We start from the raw sequence: 19,168 nt of genomic DNA on the forward strand, positions 1-19,168 counted from the left end.
CACGGAGCACAGCCATACAATTTCCCATCTTGCAGATGGGGAAACTGAGGCTGAGAGGGGAGAAGTGACTCATGATTCTGACTTTCCATTCAGGGCTCTTCTCTTAAGGATGTTCTGGCCCCCAGCTCCTGTTTGCCTCTGCTGGGAAGGCCCGGGGTGGAAAGCTGCCACCCCCCATCTCTAGCCCCCATCCTTGGGCAGGCAGGGGTCCACTGAAAGAAGGCCTGACCAGCCCGGCCCTCCTTGCAGGCTCTCTGGGTGTGGCCTTAGTTGAGCAATGATAGGGCATAAGGCACCCGTGATTCTTATCTCTGGGAAGGAAGGAAAGAGGGAGAGGACATAGCTACACCCTGTGTGATTCTACACTTAGGGGAAAATCCCTGCCTGTGATGTGGGGTCTGCCTGTGATGTGATGTCAGCCATTGCCCTCCCCAACCTCTGTCGGCCACAGCCAGCACCCAGGGAGGACCAAGGAGGAAGCCACACGGGGGCCTGAGCTTTCTGTGACCTTTGCCTCTCTGTGGTCACTTGACAAATGTTACTGGTCACCCGCTCCTTATTCAGCTCTGTGCTGGGCTGAGACGCCTGGAGATTATATGACCCACCCCCGCCCCCGAGGGGCTCCCATCTTAGTCTGGGAGCTAAAAAACCTTCAGAATGTGGACGCTAACAATTGCATCGCTAACCGGGTTTGGGGTCAGGTCTGAGAGTGAAAGGAGATGGAAGAATCCTATTCCCCAGGGTCTGCCTGCTCCCCATGCCCCTTGTGACAGTGATGACAATGGTGACAGCACCATCTTCAGCTCACGGTGCTTGCTGTACTATCTCAATTAAATCTCACAACAAGCCTCTGAGGTAGTGACTACTACGATCCCCATTTTGCAGACAAGGAAACTGAGACACAGAGATGTCAAGAGACTTGCCCAAAGTCACACAGCCAACAAATGGCAGAGCTGGGATTTGAACCCAGGTTTGCCTGATCGCAAATTCTATGAGCTCAACCCCAAGAGAGCCCATTATTGGGGAAGTTTCTGCATTGTTGGGTTGGTGCGAGGGGCGGGTGAAGGCAAGGCAGAGGATGAGCTTTGGAGTCAGACCCTGAGTGGGGTCACATCTCAGCTCTCCGTTGTCGCCCTGCATGTGACCTCCCTCTGAATTTCACATCATCTGTAAAACGGGGAGAAGAATAATAACTGCTCTGCTCAGCAAACAGGGGCCGTAGGGATGGAATCAGAATGGAGTAAAAAGTACTTTGGGGCCCGTGATGTCCCTGACCTGGGTGGATGCCATGAGGGCAGGGCCAGGGGTGACTCATCTCTTCTTTCCTGGTGCCCAGCGTGGCACAGTAGGTGCTCAGGAAATGCATGTTGAGGTGGAGCGGCCAACAGCAGTAACAGGACTCCGTGTGCTCCCCGGAGCTGGCGTTCTTTAGGGCCGGAGCCTGTGGGGGTCTGGCCAGCTCCGTGGGACTGTTGGCCACGGTGGTTCTCGGCTCCTGGCAGAAGCGACCACAGACCTGGTCGTACCTGAGAGGACTTGCCAGGTCCTGCTGGCTGGTCCCAGGGCATTTCTTGTGGCTTCAGTCCAGGGAACATCAAGTCCGGGACACCTGGAGAGTGGCACCTCTGGGGCTCTGGGCAGACAGGTGGCTGATCAAGTGTGAAGGGGGAGTCACAGGCTTGGCTGGCCTGGTCTGCTCAAGGGCTGCCTGCCAGCTTGCTCCTCAGCCTTTCCATCCAGTTCTGCATTATTCTCCCTTCTGCCCTCACCTCCCCCCCAGCACAATGCCCTGGACAAGCCTCCAGGGCAACCTGGTCCTCTGCCGCCACCCCCATACCCACTCCCCTAGCTGGAGGCGGGGTCAGCCCCATCCTGCCCTCCCTGCCCAGACCCTAGGCTGGGCAGAGGGGTCCCCTGACCCCTGAGATCGTCCCTAGGGGCTGGTGGTATCCAAGCAGCAGGTAGGATGGACAGCAGGGGAGGGACTCCATGACTGCTATGTTTCTCTTCTCCCTAGAGACCAGGTGGTCAACTTCCGAGTAGTTGAGATAAGGTGTGGCCTGTGGAGCCCCAGTGGGAGGAAGCTTCTGGATACAGGTTGCAGCCAAGTAAAAGGAAAAGCTTTCTAATTACCTGAGCTGTCAAAGCACAGAGGGCTGTAAGGTAGTGAGCTGCCCGTTCAAGCACAGAGTTCTGCGATGGGCAAGGAGCTGGCCAGGATGGCCTCTGAGACCCCTCTCTCACCCAAGGCCTATGAAGATACTCCACAGTCTCATTGTCTTAGGGCAGAAAGGGGCCAGAGGTCATGGGTGCCATCTTCCTGGTCTGCACTGACTTCACCCCTGCAAATTTCAGGTGCGTGGAGGGGGAAGAGGGCTCTCCTGCCTCAGTGCCCCACATCCTGCCGGCTCCCAAGGGATCACATTGAAGCGCTTGTGTTGCAAAGTTTCAACATTTTCCTTTTTCCTTCCTACGTCTTCCCTGACTATTTCCTTCCTCCGGTCCCCGCCGGGGACATGCTCAGGGCACACACACTCATTTTCAAGTCAGCGGGACAGCATAATATAGAAGACAAACCTGCTGCTCCTTCCATCCTTTACCAGGAAGGTTACTTAACCTCTCTGAGAAGATTTCTTCATCTGCTAAATGAGGACAGCAAGGGTTCCTGCGAGGGTTGTTGTGAGGGGTAGACGAGGCACCAAAAGCTGAGCATTGGGCTTCCCTGGTGGTGCAGTGGTTGAGAGTCCGCCTGCCGATGCAGGGGACACGGGTTCGTGCCCCGGTCCGGGAGGATCCCACATGCTGCGGAGCGGCTGGGCCCGTGAGCCGTGGCCGCTGAGCCTGTGCGTCCAGAGCCTGTGCTCCGCAACGGGAGAGGCCACAACGGTGAGAGGCCCGTGTACCGCAAAAAAAAAAAAAAAAAAAAAAAAAAAAAAGACAGGGTGAGGGACAGCGTTTCGGGGTGTGTGATCAGCTCGTGCACATTCTTCTGATTGGTTGGTGGTGAGGTAATTGGGAGTCAACATCATCAACCTTCTGGTTCCAACCGGTCTGGGGTCTCTGTGCTTGTGGGCAGCATGCAGTTAACTTCTTCCACCTGGTGGGGGCTTCAGTATCTGCAAAAGAGCTCAAAGGATGTGGCTCACAATATTATCCATAGCCCTTGAGGAGGAACTAGAGATCCTTGACTTTGTTTAATGGCTAAACTATTATTATTTTGTCTTGCTTGGCTCTTTTCCATTGTTTCTGCATTTTCTCATTTTTCTGATTAAATTTATTCTTTGGAACTTGGGGGAAGGCCTAGGAGGCTAAAATTACAAACAAGAGGCAGGCAGAAGACATGGTGGAGCGGGGGGTCTGTCCCGGGAAGGTCCATAGGTTCTTTTTTTTTTTTTAGCGGGCCTCTCACTGTTGTGGCCTCTCCCGTTGCGGAGCATAGGCTCCGGACGCTCAGGCTCAGTGGCCATGGCTCACGGGCCCAGCCGCTCCACGGCATGTGGGATCTTCCCAGACCAGGGCACGAACCTGTGTCCCCTGCATCGGCAGGCGGACTCTCAACCACTGCGCCACCAGGGAAGCCTGGTCCATAGATTCTTGCTCGGGTACAGTTCCACGTTCCTGGGTTGCCTTGCCCTCATCCATAAAACAGGGGTTTCTTGTACCCCTTGCCCACACCAGACACCACGCTGGGTGCTGAGATGACAGTAGTTTTAGTGAAAGTAAAATGGGAAAATTCCCCACATTCTAGAGGGAGAAACAGGAGAGACAGGCAATAGAAAAACATGTCAAATAAACATGACATGTCAGGTGACAAGTGCCATGGGTTGAAATGAAGCTGGGTCATGGGGTTAGGGAGTGTGGGGTTCATGGTGTCACCCATGTCACACAGATTTAAATAGGGCAGTCAGGGAAGATGGGGCACGGAGGACCCAGCGGAGGCTCGGGAGCTGAACATTGTGAACGAAGAGAACCCAAGTGCAAAGGGTCGAAGGCAGGAGGGAGCTTGGCAACTGGAGGGAGAACAGGAGCTGGGTTTGCAGGAGTGAGGAGGGCATAGCCAACTCCGCGCAGACTGCAGGGCCCCCGGGGAAAGGCTGTGAACAGAAGGGATGCTGAATGGCTTCTGTGTTAAGAGGATCCCTCTGCTGCTGTGCTGAGACCAGATCGTGGGCAGCAGGAGAAGAAGCAGGGGGACCAGCCTATTGTGAAAATCCACATGGAGAAAGCTGGTGCCTGGACCAGGGCGTTAGGCGTGGAAGAGACGTGAATGTCAGCAGGTGATGCTGTAAAGGGGGAGCTGACAGGGTTCACTGGTGACTGGATGTGAGCTCGAGGGAAGGAGAGAAGGCCAGGATGAATCCGATGATGGGGCAACTGTGGCCTGACCCGGGCAGGTTTGGACGGGGCAGAAGTGGGGAGCTAAGAGTTTCGTTTTGGACATGTTAAATGTAAAAAACCTGTTAGACACCCTAAAGAGATGTTCAAAAGACAGCTTTGAGTCTGGAGATGGAAAATGGGGGTTCTAAGTCTGGGAGGCTTAGGTTCCTATGGCAACTGACTAAACAATGGCAAAGGGCATGTAAGGTGGGAAGATGCCTGAAAGTGCCTCTTGAGGACCGTGAGGCCAGGGGTGGGGTGAGGACCTGTGGGTCCTGCCAGCAGCCTGCAGGGCTCAGGGGCCCCTCTCCACCCCAGCCTCATCTTTAAAACGAGAATAATAATTGCCTTATGGGGCCATGATGTGCGTCAGAGAGCCAGGTCCTGAGTGGAACTTGGGCCTGTTGTAACTACGACCATCACCACCGTTGTCAATGGGGGCAGTTGTTTGTGGGGACTGAGTGACCACGGCAGGGATCTGGAAGGGGTGTCTGGTTTCTCCAGGGGCTTTAATACTTGGGTGGTTTCTCAGGGATACAGGAAACGATGGAGGCAGGAGGATGTATCAAAGGACCCTTCTGGGCCTGGCATCTTTGCAGTCGGGTGGACGTTTGCAAGTTGACTTGACCTTGGGTGGTGGCCTTGAGGCTGATGGCTCTGTCCTAAGGGACGGCAGTGGGTAGCCCTGACATGTAGTTCCCTCGTCCGACTTCCCCTCCAGGGTGTGTGTTCCACATGGCCAAATGCCTCATGGAACCCTGGGGCCCATCGCAGGGCTGGGGCAGGGAGGCACACAGCTCAGGTTTATTCAGGGGTTGAAGAAGGACAAGCGCCCCCAGAGGCCCTGCTGACTTTGCTCCTGGTGCCCTGTGGCCCGAGTTTGCAGAGCATCCCCTCTGAGTCTACGGCCCAGGAAGGCTGGCCCCTACCTGCTGTGGCTGGAAGCAGCTGGTGACTTGAGAAGTAGCGTGGAGGCCCAGCAGATGGGTGCCCCCGGCTGGGGCCTGGCAGACTGAGGGCTTCCTGATCCCCCTTTCTGGAGCCCAGAGCTCTGAAGTATTGGGTAGATGCGGTATATCAGGTAGATGGGGAGAAATTTGCAGGGTATGGCCTCAGTCAAGTTCTGTACCACTGGGTGCAGATGGGCCTGAATCCCCCTGCAGACCAGGGGCAACTGAATCCATTCGTTCATTTAACAAGTGTTTATGAGACTGACCACACACCAGACACTGTTATAGGTGCTGGGAGATAGCAATGAGCAAAACAGACAAAACTCCCTGACCTTCTAGCAGGAGAGACGGACAATACCTAACAGTATGATTAAGAATCAGAGCAGACAGTGCTTTGTGACCACCTAGAGGGGTGGGATAGGGAGGGTGGGAGGGAGACGCAAGAGGGAGGGGTGGGGAGATATATGTATACATATAGCTGATTCACTTTGTTATACAGCAGAAACTAACACGACATTGTAAAGCAATTATACTCCAGTAAAGATGTTAAAAACAAACAAGCAAACAAACAAAAAAGAATCAGAGCAGAGTGGCAGGGATAAGGAGAGTGTGGGAGAAGGTGGGACAAGGTGTAGCATTAAATAGAGTGATGGGCGGGGGTTGCTCACTGAGAAGGTGACATTTAAGCAGAGCCCTGAAGATGGTAAAGGAGTGAGCCTTGTGGATATCTGGGGGAAGAGCATTTTATGCAGTGGAAACGGCCAGTGCAAAGGCCCTGAGGCAGGACAGCCTGGCAGCTTCATGGAACGTCAGGAAGGTCAGTGTGGCTTGAGCAGAGTGAGTGAGGACTGAGCCTAGTGGGGTGGAGGAGGTTCCCGGGGGTTGGCAGAGGGCACATCGGGAGGGGCTTTTTATGCCATCGTGAGGACTTCGCTGTGTGTGATGGGAACCGTTGCTTTTGAGCATGAGAACAATGTGATCTGTTCTGAGTGGGGAACAGACTGGAGCGGGCACAGGTGGGCTTAAGGAGCTGCTCAGCACTCTGGGTGGGTGCAGGGGTGGCAGTGGAGGAGGTGAGAGGTGGTCTCAAATGGATTTCTTGTTGGGTTAGAGAATTCGAAAGCATAAAAGCAGGAAGCTTTGGGGGAGGTGGGGGATTGAGGATGTCCAGAGGTTTTCAGTCTCTGCTCTCTGGAGCCTCAGGGGCCACGGTGGGGGTGGAAGGGTTAAACACCGTGGCTCGGCACCACCCCCGGCTCCCTTTTGTCCTTCTTCTGTCTGGGGTTCCACGCGAGGTCCACTGAAAGGGCTCTGCCACTAAAACAGAACTCAACAGCCACTGCTCTGCTCCAAGCCCTTCATGTTGCAGATGGGGAGACTGAGGCCCGGGGACGACGTGCCCAGGGTGGGTCATGTGGAGATCAGTGGAGAGCTGGGATGGAGCCCTGGGGCCCAACCAGGTTGGTCTCCCGGCCAGTGGGCCCCTCACCCCCTGCCGCTCCCCACTCCAGCTGTTAGGGGGTGCTGTTGCATAGCCGGGTAGCCCTAGCCCACTACCCCACTGGTCTCTGTCCTGAGCCCCCGGATGCTCTCCTCTCTCCTTTCTATCAGCGATGTGCCCAAGGGCGCTGAGACCTTCAGTGTCTCTGGGAGCCCCGGGGTGGAGGTCTTCACGGTCTACAGCACAGCACGGGTGACAGAGCCCACAGGTAAGGCCTACTGGCCCCTGAATGCCGGCGTGGACGTGATCATATCTGTGGACACAGCCAGTAAGGCTTTAAACGATCTCGAGGTAAGAGGCTACTTCCCCACAGGAGGTAAGAGCCCCCCACAAAGCACATCCCGTTCACACATCACCCCCACTCAACCAAACCCCACAAGGCTTTGCCATGCACATCCACGCGACACATCCTGATACAACCCAACAGACACCAAAAGATGCAAACCCACCCCAATGCCCCAACGTCACACGCACACATACACGAGTGCTCCCGTAAAAGCACAGCCTTCCTGCTCACCCCCTCAAATTCACAAACACCTGCTTTAACACAGCTCCGCACAGACCCCAAACAAGCCCCTCACTCCTGTGCAGACAGGAGTTCTCGGCAGCACCCATACACACATGCATGCACGTGGACACAGGTACATCCCAGGTTGTGTGTCTCCCGCCTAAGGAAGCAGGAAGCCTTCTCTTTCACAGAGGATACCCTTCTTACTCACCCTCAGGCACCCACCACATACACAGTGAGCCCTGATTCATTGATTCAGCCTTTTCTCCAACGACACCAAGAAGGTGGGGACTGTGCAGCTGTTGAGAGTAGGGGCCCTGGAGCTCAGATCCTACCTCTGAGCCCCATCTACTGGGGTCATCCTGGGGGCTCACTGAGATGGCCTGGGTGGAGCCCTGGCCATGGGTTCTAGGGCATGGGGAAAGCTCTGTGAGCTTGGGCTGCTACTATGGGGTGGGGGTGGGGGGTGGTCATTGTTCCCATTTTACAGATGAAGAAACAGAGGCTTAGAGAGGTTGAATAACTTGCCTGTCCCTAGTGACAGCTGTCCCTTCCCTCATTCTTTCTCTCTGACATCTCCATGGGTTCCTGAGGGTCTAGCTGCTCCCTTTGGGATCCTCCTGCACCCCATCTGGCCCTCCTTGCCCCTCAGCCCAGCCCTGGGAGCTGAGGAGGCATCCACAGCCTCTCCAGCTGGAGAAGGGGGCTCTGGATCCAAGCCGGGTGCTGGCAGCAGGGAGTAGCTGGGACCCCCATGCCTCCCCTACCTCTAAGCAGGGCCGCCAGAGTGTCCCCTAACTCCCCCTGTCACAGCCATTTCTGAAGGGGTGGCCGTGCTGGCTTAGGGCTGACCATGTCCCCACAGGTGCAAGTCTCCTACTTTGGGCTGCAGAAGGCTGCCCTGGGCCACAGCATACTCTACCTCACTGGCGCCGGTAAGTCCCACCTCCCTGGCTCTCCGTACATCCACCCCTCCATGCTGACTGCTTGAGGGTCTTAGGGGAGCCCCCAAGTGCAAGGCCCATGGACATCTTCCTCCCCTATCGAGGAGCTTGGCTTCTTCAGAGGTGGTTCATCGACTCTAGAGCCTCAGGGGTGGAGTCCCGCCATACTTAGGGCCGTAAGAATCTGGAAAGTGCACTGCCCATGGGTCACCAGCTAGACGAACAGTACCTCCTTCATCCAGAGTCTGCCTATCACACTCACTGGAAATTCAAGACGTCACTAAACCGTGGAGAGCCATATGCTACCTTGGGCCAGACCCCGGCAGCTGGCCCTGAGAACTGCAGAACCAGCACCTAGAACCTCAGGCCTGATCCCGACCTCCAGAGTCAGGGCCCCCAAGAGCTAGCAATTCAGCCCACATAGATGAGTCAAAAATTCAAGAGCCAGAGCCTTGGGTCCCTCCAACACCCAGAACCACACGGGGCTGCCACAAGGGCCTCTCAGGTGTGGTCCCCAGAACAGGGCTTCCTGGTTCCCAAGGGCTTGTGGAGGGGCCGAAGCTTGCCCCGACCTGGACGTTCTGGTGTGAGGGTGGGCCTGGGGAGCCCTGTTGTCCCTCTACATCTCTTTGCAGACATCTCCCTCGACGTCGACACGGGCCGCACGGGCAAGGTGAAGAGGAGCCACGGTGACAAGGTGGGACTCTCCTGGTTACCCCAAGATGGCAGGGTTGACAGGCAAACCTGGGGGTGGTCCTGGGGTGGAGTGGGCTCTTCCTCCAGAAGGGTGATGGATTCCTAGGGTCTGTGGTATCCAACAGTATAGGGAAGCCATCTGAGGACTCCCAAATCAGCATGAATGGGCCTTAACTTACACTGTGTGATCAACATGCTGTGTGACTCCTGGAAAACAGCTTACCCTCTCTGGGTCTCTCTTGTGCCGCCTTAGAACTGGGATTAGTTCTTTTTCTTGAGGCCTTTTCTATTTCCTGGGCTGTATTTGGACCCCCAAGCATGGTAGGTGACTTGTCAAGTGACTGACAGATCCTGAAGAGTGAAGATGAAGATGGGGTGGGCTCAAGGCATTATCCCACTGGATGTATCTGAAAGCCATCCTGGGAGGGTAGAAGATATGATTTGCAGGGAAAGACCCCACAGAGGAAGCCTGAATCATATAGAAGACTTTGTGGACAAGATGGGGTAGGGCTGCCACAGATGGCTGAGCAGAGTGTTCACTGCACAAGGTTGCTTGGGCAAGGTGGCGGGTGGGGCCTATGATATAAATCATGTCTGGGGCCCCGGTACAGAGAAGCATCTACCCAGAGGGGTGAACAAGAGCGCCATGTAAGTTAGCAGTGGTCCTGGGAGGTCCCCCAGACCCAAGTTTGAATCCCATCTATGTGACTTGGGGTTCACACCCCAGAGCCTCTTTTCCCTCTTCTGTGAAATGGGGAAAATAAACCCTGCCTTGCAGAGTCTGGTGGGGATAAAGTAGAAGCACGTCAGGAAGGGGACTTCCCTGGTGGTCCAGTGGGTAAGACTCCGCACTCCCAATGCAGGGGGCCTGGGGTTCCAACCCTGGTCGGGGAACTAGATCCCACATGCATGCTGCAACTAAGAGTCCGCATGCTGCAAATAAGAAGTATGTATGCTGCAACTAAAGATCCCACATGCTGCAACAAAGATCCTGTGTGCCGCAACTAAGACCCAGCACAGCCAAAATAAATAAGCAAATAAATTAAAAGAAAAAAAGAGAAGCACGTCAGGAAGAGCTTTGATCACAGAGGCAGGGTTCCAGCCATCTTCCCCACCTCTCTGCTCAGACTATCTTGCAGGGCCTGCAGGATCTCAAGTGAAAGTCAGAGAAAACTGTGGGACTGGCCCCAGGAGAGGACTGGCATGGGGAGAGTCTCCCAGGAATTCTCCAGCCCCATCAAGGTCAGGGTGAGGCAGTCTTAGTCTGCTGGCCGGACCAAAGCTCAGCAGACTGGCAAAGGCCATTTCTGGGTTTGGCGCCATCACCCTTCCTCTTCCAGTCTGATGGCTGGGAGGAGCTGTTGTTCAAGTTGTTCACAGCACAAGCGTGGAGTGGCTCTGGGTGTAGGGACCTGGAACTCCATTCCCCAAATCTATGATCCCTCTATAAATCTTTAAGCAAACCCAGAATGCAAAAGTCTCCAAGTTAACAAAGCAGACAGCTCTAGCCATGTCCAGAACCCCTTCTCAGAGACCCCTGGGTCCCACTGATCCTAAGGCCTCTTGCTTTGCCACAGAAAACCTGGCGCTGGGGCCCTGAGGGCTATGGGGCTGTCCTGCTGGTGAACTGTGACCGGGATAGTTTCAGGTCCAGGGAGATCGACCTCACCAGCACCCAGCTGACATCACTGGATGGTGAGCAACAGAAGGGGTGTATGGCGTTGTCCAGGGTGATGGTGTGGGATGGAGCAAGATTGTCTCATGGGCACCCCTCTCTCCAGACCTGCAGGACATGGCCCCAATGGTGCTGAGCTGCGATGGCCCTGATGAGCTCTTTGACAGCCACAAGCTGGTCTTGAACGTGCCGTTTTCTGATTCCAGGAGAATGGGGGTCTTCTGTGCTAGGGGTGAGTGGCCTGGAGGGATCTCTTCCCTCCCTGCTCCATCTTCTGCTTCCCAAACCATTCTTCTCTTATCCACCTCTCTCCCTCCTTCCATCATCATTTTGTAACTCTCACTACCACTTACAAACAGCCACTCCATCAGGACACGACATATTGCCCAAGAAAGAGGTTCCCAAACTAGACCCATTTTACAGAGGGGAAAACTGAGGCTCAGACATGTGAATTCACTGCCCTAAGGTCACACAACCAGTTGGGGATGGAGCAAGCATTCAAAGCCAGTCTCTTGGGCACCAAAGCCCCTCTTTCCACTACCCTTGCCCTTTCTCCTGAGCCCATCCTTCCTCTGGTCGGTTAGCATGGAATGAGTTCTTGATGTAAAACAGCAGTGTCCAGGCTGGGTGGGGTGGAGGCAGGGACTAGCAAAGCTGAGGCCCAGGCTTGCCTTCAGAATCCAGTTGTTCTGACAGTTTATTAATCAAAGTCTGTGGATTAAAAAAAACAACAACAAAAACCTGGCAGAAACACTAATCCTTAACCCTGAGGTGCCCTTACTCATTTTCATAAATCACAAGAGACCTCTCCTGCCCCTTCCTTCTTCCTCTTCATCCTCCTCTGTTCAAACTGACTTAGAACTTGTCCCAGCTAAATGAGCCTGGCAGGGACCAGAATGTTCCAGTGGTGGAAGGTTACCCAGGAGTCCAGCTTGGAAACACTTACTGTGATACCAGAACATAAGCAAAGTCTCCGTAAGTGAGCTGACAACATTTCATGCTGTAAGAGCGTGCCAGGGTGGCGCTTCCCAGACAACCCTCAGGGGAGGGGAAAAGGCTATGGGCCAGAACTACTATGTGCCAGGTGATTTTTTTAAAAACTTGAGATGAAATTCACATAACATTAACCATTTTATTTTATTTACTTTATTTTTTTATAAATTTATTTATTTTTGGCTGCATTGGGTCTTTGTTGAGGGGCGCGGGCTTTCTCTAGTTGCGGTGAGTGGGGGCTACTCTTCGTTGTGGTGAGCGGGCTTCTCACTGCAGTGGTTTCTCTTGTTGCAGAGCACAGGCTCTAGGCGCGTGGGCTTCAGTATTTGTGGCACGTGGGCTCAGTAGTTGTGGCGCACAGGCTCTAGAGCACGGGCTCAGTAGCTGTGGTGCACAGGCTTAGTTGCTCCACGGCATGTGGGACCTTCCCAGACCAGGGCCCAAACCTGTGTCCCCTGCATTGGCAGGCGGATTCTTAACCTCTGCACCACCAGGGGAGTCCCCAAATTAACCATTTTAAAGTGAACAATTCAGTGACATTGAGTACATTCTCAGTGTTGGGTAACTACCACAAAATTTCTAGCTCTAAGACATTTTCATCATCCCCAAATAAAGGCCTGTTCTTATTAGCAGTCACTCCCCATCCCCCAACCCCCAGCCCTAGGCGACAGCTAATCTGTTTTCTGTCCCTATGGATGTACCTATTCTGAGCATCTCGTACAAATGGAATGATACGATATGAGGCCTTTTGTGTCAGGCTTCTTTCACTTAGTATAATGTCAAGGTTCATCTGTGCTGTCGCATGTATCAATACTTCATTCCTTTTTATGGATGAATAACATGCCAGCATATGGACATACTACATTTTGTTTATCCATTCATCCATTGATGGACATTTAGGTTGTTTTCATCTTTTGTGCCAACTGCTTTTACTTCCTTATCTAGTTTAAAGCTTACGCTGACCGCATGAGAAATGTAATATTAGCCCATTTTACAGATGAGGAACTGAGGCTCAGAGGGGTTGAGTCATTGAGCTGAGGTCACACAGCTTGCACATGGCAGAGCTGGAGGAGTCCAAGTAGATCTAACACAAAGGTGGTTCTGCCTCTACATTCCTGGCCTTGGGTTTCCTGTCCTCACATCCTCGCAGCCCCACACCCCTGTCCCAGCACTGGGCCCCCGGTGCTGACTCTGGTTCCCCCTAGGTGGGAATTCTCTCTCAGACTACAAGCAGGTGCTGGGGCCCCAGCATCTGTACTACGAAGTGGAGCGGCGTCCGGGGGAACAGAAGATCAACTTCTACGTGGAGGGGCTCACCTTTCCCGACGCTGATTTCTTGGGGCTGGTCTCTCTCAGCGTCAGCCTGGTGGACACCAAGGTATGTATGGCGCTGGGGGCCGTGATAGGGGATGAGGGGCTTCAGGGACCAGCATGGAGGCTCCAGGACTGGGAGGCTGGGGGCTGCAGGGTCTTGAAGCCTGATGGGGCTCCCTGCAGGGCCCACTGAGTCCTCATTTTCCCCCCAGACCCTGCCTGAGGTGCCCTACTTCACAGACACCGTGACCTTCCGCATGGCCCCCTGGATCATGACCCCCAACACCCAGTGCCCCCTGGAGCTGTATGTGTGCAGGTGAGGCCTCGCCCCTCCTGCAGCTCTCCCACCGTCTCTGGACTCATAGAGATAGGAACAGAATGCCGTACCAGGCTTGGCCCTGCACTCATACTGGACGGATTCATTGCAGGCACCCACGGACACAAGCTGGGAACAGGATAGCAGCAGGCTGGCTTGGGCCTGTCAGCCCCACCTGCTCTGAGCAGCTAAGGCCCTGGCTGAGGTCAATGACTCAAGTCCAGCACACCTGCCCTACCGTGTCCTGCATGTAGCAGCCCCAGAACATCTAGGATTTATTCCAGGCAGTGGGGCCAGGCCCCGTTCAGACTGCTAGCAGCTGCAGGAGACCCAGCCTTGCTCAGATGTGGGTGTACTCCTGGGCCTGCAGAGAACTCGGGACCCCAACTCCAAGCTCCTCTGTGAGCCCTGGCCCAACCCGGGTCTCTGGTCCTTCTGCCATCTCTCAGAATCCTTGTCAGGCCCCTTGATGGGCAGGTGAACCTGGATTGGCAAGGCTACTCCGGGTCTCTGCATCAGAGGTCGGACCACTGGAAAGGGCCATAGATGACTTGGAACATAAGTCAAAAGGCCAGGAAGGGTGTGGCCAAACAGGTTTGCTCTGCTGAGCTGGGCCCAGGTGTTCAGAAGGGAACTCTTTCTGTTTGCTCACTAACACCACCCTGACTCCTTTGTTTAGGCCAGTTGTGAGAAACAGGAGGAGATGGGGCTACCTGCCCCCTCACTACCACCTTAACCAGTGAGATTCAGTCCCCAGTCACCTTCTCCAGGACTTATGGTGCCCTGCCTTTGGGCTCCACAGTCCCGGGCCTGTCCCTCCCCTTGCACCTGCCACCTGATGTGATCTGGGGACATTATTTGTCTCTCTCATTAGCCCATGAATCTCTCTAGTGCAGACACTGGGTTTGAACCCCTGTGCCCAGGGTCCACTCGGGGCCTAGCTCAGACCGCACCAAGGCCACCCCATCTATCCCCTGCCTCCCGGCCCTGAGGCCAAGGCCACAGTCAGCAGTCATTATTTCGCTCCCCTCTCCCTCTGTTTTGCAGTGTCTTAGACTCCAATGGCTCAAATGAGAAGTTTCTGAAAGACATATCTGACCTGGTGTTGAAAGCCAACTGCAAGCTGATCATCTGCCCTTGGACTGAGAATCAGAATGACCGCTGGATCCAGGTGGGTGCGGGAGCGATCCCGGGAGAAGAGGGCAGCCCGGGAGGCTTGAACCCCGTCCTTTACGCTGGCTTTGGGAAAGCTGGCCTGCGCAGGCTCCTACTGGCCTCCGTTTCCCTAGAGAAGCCAGGCCGGCCTGGGTGCCAGGACTTAGGGTGGGGGGTTGCAGTCTAGGGGAACGCCCCCCCCTGCCACTGCCTGCGTCGCCCCAGTGTCTCCTGCTTCCCTCCAAGTGCTCTGGTCCCAGGCAGAGTCCTCCTCTGGCAGCGGTCCTGAGAGGCCTCACTCCACCTCTGTTCCCTGGTCCCTGCACCCTCCAGGTCTTGGGGAAGATCCACTGTCCTGCCCTGCCCCGCCCCGGGCCTGGGGGGATTAACCCATTCTTAATACTATACTGAGGCAGTCACTGTGGTCTTTCTCTCTCCCCTCCCAGGACGAGATGGAGTTTGGCTACATCGAGGCTCCTCACAAATCCTTCCCAGTGGTCTTTGACTCCCCCCGAGACAGAGGCCTGAAGTATTTCCCTTATAAGAGGATCCTGGTATGCGGCAAAGGGCAGAGTGGGGAAACCGTGGGTGGCTCCTCCTATAGGATTCTCCAGTCAGTCTTGCATGGTCCTAGTCCTTTAGGGGCTACAAAAGGACACAGGTGGTGGGTTCTGGCAAATGGGGAGTTAGTGGGAGGTTTGGGAGGAATATGTAAATGAAATGCAAATCTCACGCAAATCACCGCTGTTCTGGGAGGGACAGGCCAGTAAAGTCCTCCTTGGGGTCCTTCCTTTCCCCCAAGGGGGAGTGAACAAAGGAGTCAGCTCTGGGGAAACCAAACTGCCTTTTGAGGGCAACGCACCCTTAGTGAGCCCTCATGGCTCTTGCTTTTGTGAGCCAGGTCCTCTCTTCAGGTAACGAATGTTTTCTGAACGCCTACTGTGTGCCAGGCACAATGCTGCTTCTACACACAGGAGGGCGACAGGAGCCACTCCAGCAGCCGTGTCCTGAGTTCCAGGCCCTCTCTCCTAGCTTTACACAGTTGCTCATTTAATCCATGTGGATTCCTATGGATAAGTATGGATATCCATACTCCTATGGATATTATTATTCCCTCTTTACTGAGGCTCAGAGAGGTTAAGCAACTTACCCAAGGCCACACAGCAAGTTAGCAGTGGCACCAAAACCAGAGGGGCTGCCTCCACGGCCCCTGAACTTTACCGCTAGGCTAACCTGCCTTTTGAGGTGGGTCCGGGTCCCAGAACTCACGTCTCTGCCTGTTTACTGGCCCCTGTCCCGCGCCTCCAGGACAATGCCAGGGTCTGATGGGGGATATGATGGGGAAGGTCCAGGAACTCACGGGCACACAGAGCAGGGACATTTACCCCAGCCTGGAGGGATCAGGGAAGAGTCCCTGGGGAGGTGACAGTGAGCTCTGTGGGGTGAGTCTGTATCAACAAAGGGCCTGACCCCAAGCCCTGGGCTTGACCTGGCCAGCGCCTTTTCCACTGTTCTCTGCTCTGTCTTTATCATTTCCTTCCTTCTACTTTCTTTAGGTTTAATTTGCTGTTCTTTTCCTAGCTGGAAACGGAAGCTAAGATTTTTCAACCCTTTCTCTTCTTAATATATGTGTTTAGAGCTGTGGCAATTCCCTAGAAGTGCAGCTTTACCGCATCCCCTCAAGTTTTAACGTGCTGTGTGGTTTTTACCTTTCACTTCAAAATACTGTGTAACCTCCCCTTTGATTTCTTCTTTGACCCATGGGTTCTTCAGAAGTATGTTGCCTCATTTCCAAACAGTCAGGGATTTTCTAGTTATTGTTCTGTTATTGGCTTCGGCTTTAACAGCACAAGGCTCAGGGCACCGGGAGGATGTGTGAAAAGTGAATAGTGGTTGTTTTTCAGGGAGTGGGATTCCCCCAGAAGCACCCCTTGCTCCCCTGCCCCAAGAGCTGTCTCTTCCTTTTCTAACTGACGGTTAGAGCTCTCGATGGTTTTCCCCTAGGGTCCCGACTTCGGATATGTAATCCGGGAAACGCAGTTCGCTGGTGTTTCTGGCCTTGACTCCTTCGGCAACCTGGACATCAGCCCTCCAGTCACAGTGGAGGGCAAGGAGTACCCCCTGGGCCGAATTCTCATTGGCAGCAGCTTCCCCAAGTGAGAAACCAGGGCAGGAGGGTGGTGGAGGTCACGGGAGGGCCCGGGGGACCCAAGGCAGCATCCACTCTCCAATACCCCCTGCCTCCACCACAAACACAATTCTCCAGTCTAAAAAGTGGTCTTAAGTTCCTGCATGGAATCCTAGAATAGAGTCCTAGAATCACAGATCACAGAATCTTAGGAAAAAACAAACTATTGGCCCAGGGTCTTTTGCCCTGCCTAGTATTTTATGAGCATAATTCGTCACCAACATTAAATATACATATATCAGGAGGCTTCATATAAAAAGCCAGATTTCTGACTTCTTTTGAAACATCAGAAGAGCGGGGAGGTCACGTGTAATCCAGGGCAGAAGTAGGAGTTGGATCCGTTGACCTCTCCAGTGAGGAAATCGAAATAGCTTTTGTCCTGGCAACAGCTAGAAAGGGTGCAGCCGTCACCACAGGGCTGCAGCCATCACCACAAGACTGCAGGTCACGATACCAGGGTGACAGAGGTAACTTGAAAGGTCCTACCCTGGACAGCTGTCATCTAGGAGGAAACAAGGTATTTAGGGTTTAGGGCTCAGACAGATGACAGCATCTGCTAAATCTCCCTAGTGGGTCCCCACCCAGCCTGTGGGCAGTCGAAGAACGGGGTGTGTAGCACAGGGATCCTAGTGCGATCCCCTGCTTCCTGCCTAAAGATTAAGCCCACCCCAGGCCCTGGAGGTTGCCTTCTGGTTTGTGTGGGGTTGGCATGGAGCCCAGGCGTGCCCCAGCTTGCGTCCCCAAGCCCTGGCTATCTGGTCTTGGGCCCAGAGCAGCCAGGCAGTCCTGGGAAGGTTACCCAGGCTCATGTGGTGACCTTGGTAGCCTCATGGCTCTGGATCAGGTGAGGTGAGGCTTCCTGGCACCAACCCCAGGCATGAAGCTGGGTGCCCAGGCTGGGTACCCGGGGCTGAGGTTGGCCAGGACAAGAGGAGTGCACTCACCTTGCTGCCGACTCATGTGCAGAACTACTCTGGGGCTGGATCCTGCCCACAGCTCTGGGGGCAGAAGGGCCTTGGGACCGCTGGGCAGTCATTCTGTGCTTCCAGGAGGGATCCAGGAGGAACGAGCACAGGCTTTGATATCTAACGGATTTGGGTTCAAGTCCTGTCTCTGCCACTTATTGGCCACATGATTTGGGGTACATCATCTAACTAGTGCCTACCACAGGGCCTGGAACATAGTAGGTGCTTGATTAATTCATTTAGAATATTTATTGCATGCCTACCGTGTGCCAGGCACTGATGAAGGTACTAGGGATACATCAGGTGACAAAGATACATTATTAAATGGGCAAATTATTTTATACGTCATCCCTCAGTGTCCTCCTCAGTGAAATGGACTTATAAAAAAATCCCTGTCCTAGCTATATAATAGTCGTTACTGGGGATAAAGGATTCACGTTAACCAACTTCCGAATGCTTGGGTATTACTTAGCTGGACCCCTGGCAGTGGATGTGCCTTGAAGTAGGTTGGAACTCAATGGATAAAAGTTATTGATCACCTACATGCCATGAACATGGCGCTTTACCCAGGTTACCTCCATTAGTTCTTACAACAGCCCTATGAGGTTGAGATGACTATTATCCCCATTTTACAGATGAGGAAGTTGAGGCTTAGATAAATGAAGTGAATGCACTAATTCATGCATTCATTTATCAATTCAATAACTATTTATTGAGACTTCCTATATGCCAGGTTCGGGGCCCTGTGCTGGGGATAAAAGAAATGTTCTGGAAAATCCCAGGCTCAGAGCAAGGACCCCGGATGGGAACGTGTGGGGGGTCTCTAGCAGAGCTGGGCCTCACTCCATTGGCTATTGTGTTGAAAACCAGGAACAAAGCTCTTGGTAGACAGACGGAACCCTGAGGCTCAGGGAGGGGCAGCTACTGCCTAGGACCACACAGCAAGTTAGGGGAATAGTCAGAATTCAGATCTCCTCCTTGGACCCCGAATTAAAATTTAACATCCAGGCTGCTGTCCTGTGTTCCTGTCTTGGCTTCTGACCTTAGCAGTGAAAAAAACAACCTACATACATCTTAGCAGAGAGAAACAGACAATAAGCAAACATAATAAATAAGTAAATCATCTAGTATGTTAGGTAAAAGAAGCGTTGGTGAGAGGCTGACATTTCCCTGAAGGAGATGAGACAGTTAAAGATGTGGCTAATTGGGAGGAAGATGTGCAAGGGAGTGGAAACAACTAGTGCAAAGGCTCTGAGGCAGGAGTGTGCTGGAGACATTAGAGGAACAGCCAGGAGGCCATTGGGTCTGGAGCAGAGGGAACAAGGGGGTGTGGGGGGATGAGGTCAGAGAGCTTGGTCCGGCAGAGTTCAGATCATGACATGGACCTGTCATTTTTACGTACATAATAGGGTTATCACGGGGATTAAACAAGACACCCAGTGTGAGGAGCCTCAGGCAGGCACACAGCAGGTGCTCAGCAAATGCCCCCTCTGTTCTCTACTATCTTGGGTTCTCCAAGCTCTGCTCCCCACATTTAAAACGATCTTGGAACAATTCTGCCTCCTGGTGGCAACTTTGATGTGACT

General features: G+C 53.8%; 1 protein-coding gene across 1 annotated transcript in view; it reads left to right on the plus strand.

The window, feature by feature from the left end:
- LOC136138301 (protein-arginine deiminase type-1-like) overlaps window positions 1-19,168 on the plus strand; it is a 30,865-nt gene that overhangs the window by 4,719 nt on the left and 6,978 nt on the right. The window contains exons 2-11 of the mRNA XM_065896964.1: window positions 6,939-7,119; window positions 8,202-8,271; window positions 8,916-8,977; window positions 10,554-10,671; window positions 10,758-10,883; window positions 12,850-13,022; window positions 13,171-13,274; window positions 14,322-14,445; window positions 14,876-14,983; window positions 16,434-16,585. Coding sequence (XP_065753036.1) covers window positions 6,939-7,119; window positions 8,202-8,271; window positions 8,916-8,977; window positions 10,554-10,671; window positions 10,758-10,883; window positions 12,850-13,022; window positions 13,171-13,274; window positions 14,322-14,445; window positions 14,876-14,983; window positions 16,434-16,585 — 1,218 coding nt within the window. The remainder of the gene's footprint in view (window positions 1-6,938; window positions 7,120-8,201; window positions 8,272-8,915; window positions 8,978-10,553; window positions 10,672-10,757; window positions 10,884-12,849; window positions 13,023-13,170; window positions 13,275-14,321; window positions 14,446-14,875; window positions 14,984-16,433; window positions 16,586-19,168) is intronic.

The sequence above is a fragment of the Phocoena phocoena genome, chromosome 1 (genome assembly GCF_963924675.1).
Source record: "Phocoena phocoena chromosome 1, mPhoPho1.1, whole genome shotgun sequence".
Classification (NCBI taxonomy): domain Eukaryota; kingdom Metazoa; phylum Chordata; class Mammalia; order Artiodactyla; family Phocoenidae; genus Phocoena; species Phocoena phocoena.